This window comes from Acanthisitta chloris, unplaced genomic scaffold (assembly GCF_000695815.1).
Source record: "Acanthisitta chloris isolate BGI_N310 unplaced genomic scaffold, ASM69581v1 scaffold17631, whole genome shotgun sequence".
NCBI lineage: Eukaryota > Metazoa > Chordata > Aves > Passeriformes > Acanthisittidae > Acanthisitta > Acanthisitta chloris.
The window spans coordinates 13389-20423 of NW_008655640.1; the positions used below are offsets into that span (position 1 = coordinate 13389).

A 7035-nucleotide genomic window follows, 5' to 3' on the forward strand; every position below is an offset into this window, starting at 1 on the left:
CAGCAGTTGTTGTACAGAAAAAGCAAAAATCACCATGCTAGAAAGCTGCACCTTCAATTCATTAAATTTATATTGATTCACATGTCTACCATAAAGTTAGCAGGTGTTCCTAGTGGATTTTGTTCAACTTTTCAAAGTTCCTTATTTGCAGTTGACCAGTTTCTGTGTGGAGTTTATTGTATTTGTCTTTACTGTCTTCTAGACATTAAATGTACATAATTTTGGAGTTTTAGCAAGTTAGAGATATACAAATAGATTTGAGAATTAAATTGATGGCAAAACCCCACAAACCTGTTCACATCACTGGAATTGACCATCTTACTACTTGTTACTGTTTTCTAATGTTAATTTTGGAGATGATCCTTTGAAATTTTAATTCTGAATCAGAATCTTCCACAAGTATAGAGGAAATTAGAAGTCAGAGTTATAATTCTGGTTTACAATTTGAGAGGTTGGGGTTTTTTTTCATTCCCTCCCCATTGAATCATTCTTAACTTTCTCCTCCTCCCAAATGGAGAGCTGGCTCATTGCATCTGGTGATAAGGCACCACAAATCTAAGCACAAAATAAGTTTTTTTCTTATGTTGCATTTGTGGTCTAGGTGTTTTGACAGAATTTTCAGCCTGTGTTTGGTCATTAGTTAGACTTAAAATCATATTCCCTAATTTCAGAGGAAATAATTTTTTATTGACAAATTGCTAAATGATAATTGAGAAATGAGAATATAAGCCTTAGTGCAGGTAGGGCTTTTGAGTTTCATGGCAGAAATTAATTTTAGTTTAGAGTACCATGTTGGTAATATAAATTGGTTCTATGGTTAAGGTTAAATGAATAGAACATACTTTTTGATATTTTCATGTGCTTTTCATTTCTATGAATTCTACCGAATTACAGGGGGTGTGGTTGGCTCAGTTTCTATTTTTTTGTATTCTACTCTTAATGTTTTTTTTAAAAAAATGTATTATTGTTGTAGTCAAGCTCTTTATGCTACATAAAATTATCACTGAACATTTTATTTCATCCATGAAAAGCATTATGGTTGCAAGCTTTTAAGTATGTAGTGGCCCTCTAATACATATGTAATATGGTATAGACTCCAACTCTTGATATTCTCCATTTTTCAAAGAGAAGCATGGAGTGTTGGATTTATTTTAATCATTTTTGTTCATTGTTTGTGTGTTCCCTGGCTACAACATGTGTGAAGTCCAACTGAATCAAGTAGGGAGAAGGTCTGTCTTAATCATTGCAGATCCTTGCTTAGGTCATGTATATGAAGCATGCCAAATCTGCAAAAGAAAATCTTTTATAGTGGCATTCATCAAAACTTGCTTCAATTCTAAATTGTTATCTTTTTGGCCATTATTGCAGCTTCTTTATTAGATGGTTCTCTTGGGAATTTTATAGGGACAGATTTCATATGTTTTGAAGGTGTTTTTTAATGATTAATTGGCACATGTGGTAGACTGACAATGACAATCTGAATGCATTAAAAAGTATTAGAGGAAGTTCTATTCTTGCTTTTAAATTCAGTGGGTTTTGTTATTTGTGTGCACATACATGTGGAAGAGAATTAATTGATGGGGTGGAGGGGAATGGACATTTTTGCTTGGGCATTTGCCTGTTTCTAATATATAGCATTTGTGATTTTTCTCTTTTAATTTGTAGATAAGCCTCTGAAGAAGCGAAAACAAGAAAGCAAACCACAGGAGCTTGGTGGTGCTACTGGAGGAAATAGAGCAGCTTCTCAGGAGACAGGTTCTACAGGAAATGGGGCAAGGCCAGCATTGATGGTTAGTATTGATCTGCAGCAAGCAGGAAGAGCAGAATCTCAGGCAACAGTAACTCAGGATTTGGACATCATCAAAAAACCGGAAGAAATTAAGCGGTATAATGATGGGTTTGTGTGTGTTTCTCAAGAAGACACTGTTGGAGTTCTTAAATTTAAACCTGAAAACCATCCTGAGATTTTCAGGGAAACATCAGACTTTGAGGGTCAAAAGCCGGATATCCAGCAGAATGAAAACAGACAAATAGAATTTCAGCAAAATGTGAGCAGGCGGTTGGAAAATAAACAGAATGAGAAGAAACAGGTAGAAGCTAAACGTGAAAGCAAGCGTGAAAGCAGACAAATGGAAGTGAAACAAAATGAGAATAGACAAATAGAATCAAAACAAAACCAGAGCAGGCAAATGGAGATGAAACAAAATGAAGGAAAGCAAAATAATGGCAAACAGGAAATCAGGCAGAGGCCCGAAACACCAAAACAGAAGAATGAAGACAGGCCTGAAACACCAAAACATAACAGGAAGGAATCAAGTAAACCATTATCAGATAAGAAAATAGAAATATCTAGGCATAAACTAGATGTGAAATCTGATCCTTCAAGAATAAAATCTGAAACTAGAGCTGATCCAACAAAACAAAGGCTTGATGGGCATTCAGTTTCTGATACACCGAGGCGTGACCATGATAGCCTTAAACAAAGATCTGAGGACAGGGAGGAGTCAGAGAGATACAGAGGAGATCCATCCAAGATCAGAAGGCCTGAATATTTGAGATCCTCAAACAAAAATGAACATGATTCTAAGCATGGTATTAAATCTGATGGTTCAAAACCTGAGAAATTTGCAAGGAAACATAGACATGAGTCTGGTGAATCAAGGGAAAGGTTTTCTTCTGGAGATCAGAAATCAAGACCTGACAGTCCTCGCATTAAACAGGAAGGTAGAGGAGATTCTAGTAAATCAAAACCTGATAAACCCAGTTTTAAATCATCCAACAGCAAGCATGAACGAAGGACAGATGGTAATAAGAGTAAAGCAGATAGTACTAAAGCACATGCTGAAAATAAAGCAGAGTTTCCCAGTTATTTGTTGGGGACAAGATCTGGCACATTGAAACATTTTGTCATTCCAAAAATCAAACGTGATAAAGATGTCGATGTCACTCAGGAATCAAGGAAAACTGAATTTAAAGGTGAACAGGACAAAGTACAGAAGATTGGGCTGGTTGAAGATCTAAATAAAGGCGCTAAGCCTGTAGTTGTCCTTCAAAAGCTTTCATTGGATGATGTGCAGAAATTTATTAAGGATAGAGAAGATAAATCAAGGGGCTCTTGTTTTAAACCTAACAAGAACAAGTCATCCAAATCTAATAAAGGTAAGATTTTTTTTAATGTAAATTGCATTATATCTTGTATACTCCTGTTCTTTTATATTTGCTACTCCTGTGGTTAGAAAATAAATGCAAAGATTTGATAATTAGTTTATATGCTTGCTTATATGGTGATTTTGGGGAACAAAGTGCAATTTGTCTATGGAATTGTAGTTATTGGAAAACTTGCTACAGTGTAACTAAAATGATTTTTTTATTCCAATGCAAGTTCCTAATGTGGGAACACTTAAATAGTATTAAACTGTACTTCAGTTACATTAGTTTAATCTGGTAATTTATCTAGTTAAACATAACTGCTATATGAATGATTAGGTGTGTCTGTATAAGGGAATGGTACTACTGTAACTAAATCAGCATAGCTGAAGTGGTGTGAAATACTATGTATGCATACAAGCCCTAAAATTCTTTTATATTTTTATTTGAAAATGAAATGTCTTTTCCAAGGGATATTTTGACATGATGAAATAAAACAGCAGTTACAAAGCCCCATCTGCCTGTTTTACACTATAAATATAACTCTGTTGGGAAGCCTTCACACTTTTTTTTTAAGCTTATAAAAAAGTTCTGTCTTTAGGAGAATTCAGATAGTGTTGTCTCTATGGTCCAGTGTATGCAGAAAGAGGAAAGGAACTGGTGAACAAAGGACTAGAATTTTCAAATTAGTAATATGAACAGGAATTTATTCATAATAGATTGTAGGTTTGATATTTGATTGCCTCTTCTGCAAATATAACACTTTTTTATTCTTGGTGCTAATATTTTGTTTTCTTTGGTTTCAGACTGAAGTAGATAATTTCACATTGTGAAATCAGTGTTACTAATTGGTCAGGGTTCTTTTCTTTTTTATTGTTCAGCATTTAAAGCATTTAGATTTCTTACATAGTTATGATTATACAGCTGTCATGTCTCAAAAATAGGCAAATAAAGTGGCAGGGGAGAGGATTTCAGCTGTATACAGGATTATTTATGAATGCAGTTCCAGATATATCATTACTCATTAATTTGAAATTAAAATGTTTTCTTACAAAGTTGATCTGCTAAGAAATGATGTAATCATCTTTGTGAATGTATAACTATGTTTATGTACATGTGTACAGTTGATATCTGTATGATGAATTTATTTTGCTATGTCTGTTCTCTATCTAACTTGATTGTATTGACCCTTAAAGACTTAATAATTCAGGATGAGTATTGCTTACTTGTAAAATATTAGCCTCCTTGTTAAATATTTTCTCTTTATCCTGAAAATATGAACATTTTCCCTGTTCCTTTTTCAGATTCAGAAGGGGCAAAATTTCCATTTCTAACAATAATAGATATCTACAGTCAGACACAAAATTATTACATCCTTGCTATCAGCTTAGTCTAAAGATTTCAGATGAAACTTTTATGTTCTTCATAAGGAATACTGAAAGCTTTCTGTTGGAGTTCAGCTCAAAAGGATAGACTGAATTCACACAATTCTATGTGCAGAAAATGGGTATTTTTAGAGCCCTCTGAGCCATATACAGTGCATGTATACTTTCTAAAAAGTTTCTGAAGTAGGCTTTTTTGTAGTTTGTATTGTATGTGGTTATTTATATAGTATATTTTAGTAACATGTGAAGGTTTTAATGACTCTTATCCAATTGGTATGACTCTAGTAGCAATGTCACACATGAGTAATGCATTCATTTTAAATTCAGGTTTGTAACTTTTCTGCAGTGTTTTTGTGTATTTTATGTTTTATGCAGTCATATATTTCTTACATATTCTGAAATAACTTGGGAGATTTTCCAGGGGAAAAAAACCAGTTTGAATCTGATATCAGTCTATTCGATATTGTATCTAGAATAAGATTCTTACAATGGTACTAGAAATAAGTTTCATGGAAAGGATAACTATGTTTCTCTTACAAATCAAGTTTTGAGTGTTCATCCAGGCAAATTTTGGAGAATGTGTCTTTGAACTTCATATTTTTCACGTGTATTTTTAGTTTTACATTTGTTTGCCCAACTTCCTGGTTAGCCTACTTTCTAGGATGTACTTAAGTGAACTCCAGTGTTTTAAAGGTTCACAATTCATAAAGATATCTCTTCATAAATCAAAGTCTATTTGTCAATAACTGATTGATATAGAAAATATTCATGTCATTTTCACAATGTCCTCACTCCAATTGAGAGAAATAGCATCCACTGTTTTACTCCATGCCATTTTTAGTTATAAAACATTTTAATACACTTGATGTAATTTTCATAAACATTATTGAGTTCATTATATATTTATTAATAGGTTGCAGCAAAGCTTTTCTAGTGGTGCCTTTTAGTATCATTCTTCTCGCATCCCTCCTATTCCATGTAGCTTAGTATATTCTGCTTTACCCTTTCTTCTTTTACCTCCTTGTATTTTTTTCGATTGTTTTTCCTTTCTCATCCTTCCTCAAGAAAAGGTGTTCTCCTAGCTTTGTCACATGCAACATCACTGCTGTGATTTATCTGAAATTCAGCTTAAAATAGGATTAGTTCAGCTAGTTCAAAAAGCATTTAGATAGTCATTCTGTCTTAAGGGACTAATGCCCATTGATTATAAAACTCAGTAAAATTGACTTGTTTTAAGAAAATTAATGTTATGTATACTGAAAGTCTATACAACTTTTTAGATTGTTTCAGTAAACTTTAAATTTTAAAATCATACCTTTATTGTGCACATGGATAAGCCTTGCATTGTACTGTAAAAAAACCAAAGTAACATTGTAATCAAATTTTATATACAGATTTGAAATTTCATTAAGCTATTATATGACTGGGATAGCCGTACTACACAATCGTTAAGATTGAACCATCCCAACAGTCCCTTTTGACATTTACAAGGAAGAAACAACATTTTTCACTCCTGATCTCTCCTGATCTTTGAGCATTTTTCTGAAAGATATGCTCTAGGTCAGAGGAAAGTTATGGACGTTTTTTTCATAGTATTTCTTTTTGTTAAGAGGTCTTATGGTGAAATTTTGTGGCCTGTTTTGTCCAGGTCAGAATGAATTGTAACTTTTTTTTTCTTCTGGTTTTAATATCTGCAAATGCCTTTTATCCTGGTTTTAATGCAAATGTATGTTGTTGGGGAATCCATTAAGCTTTTCCCTTTGAGTTTGTGCCTGCGATGAGGAGATCATGTTTGCTATCCTTTCTTTTCAGAACTTCTCTGCTGCTTCTTATAGCTATACTGATCAACTATCTTGAGATAAAACGTGGTGCCAGTTTTACAGTTGATTTAGGTTGGGAAAAACCTCTAAGATCATCAAGTCCAACCATTAGCCCAGCACTGCCAGATCCACCACTAAACCATGTCTTTACGTGCCACATCTAAATGTCTTTTAAATACCTCCAGGGTTGGTGACTCCACCTCTGCCCTGGGCAGCCTGTTCCAATGCTTGATAACACACTCTGTTAATAAATTTTTTCTAATATCCAATCTAAATCTCCCTTGGATCAACTTGAGGCCATTTCCTCTTGTCCTATCACTTGTTACCTGAGAGAAGAGACTGACCCCCACCTTACCACAACCTCCATTCAGGTACTTGTTTCCCAAGGGGTCTCCCCCAAGCCTCCTTTTCTCCAGGCTAAACCCCCTCAGCTATCTCAGCCACTCCTCATAGGACTTGTGCTCTAGTACTTTCGCCAGCTTTGTTGCCCTTCTCTGGACATGCTCCAGCACCTCAATGTCTTTATTGTAGTGAGGGGCCCAGAACTGGACACAGTACTCGAGGTGTGGCCTCACTAATGCCAAGTACCGGGGGATGATCGCTTTCCTACTCCTGTTGGCCACACCATTTTTGATACAAGCCAGGATGGTGTTGGCCTTCTTAGCCACCTGGGCACATTGCTG

The 7035-nt window shown here is 34.7% G+C and overlaps 1 protein-coding gene across 1 annotated transcript in view; it reads left to right on the forward strand.

Annotated features, from left to right (window-relative positions):
- LOC103811056 (nipped-B-like protein) overlaps positions 1-3159 on the forward strand; it is a gene marked incomplete at its 3' end in the record, with an annotated part of 4298 nt that extends 1139 nt beyond the window's left edge. The window contains exon 2 of the mRNA XM_009084002.1: positions 1666-3159. Within this exon, the coding sequence (XP_009082250.1) occupies positions 1666-3159 (1494 nt within the window). The remainder of the gene's footprint in view (positions 1-1665) is intronic.
- Positions 3160-7035: the final 3876 nt, after the last annotated feature.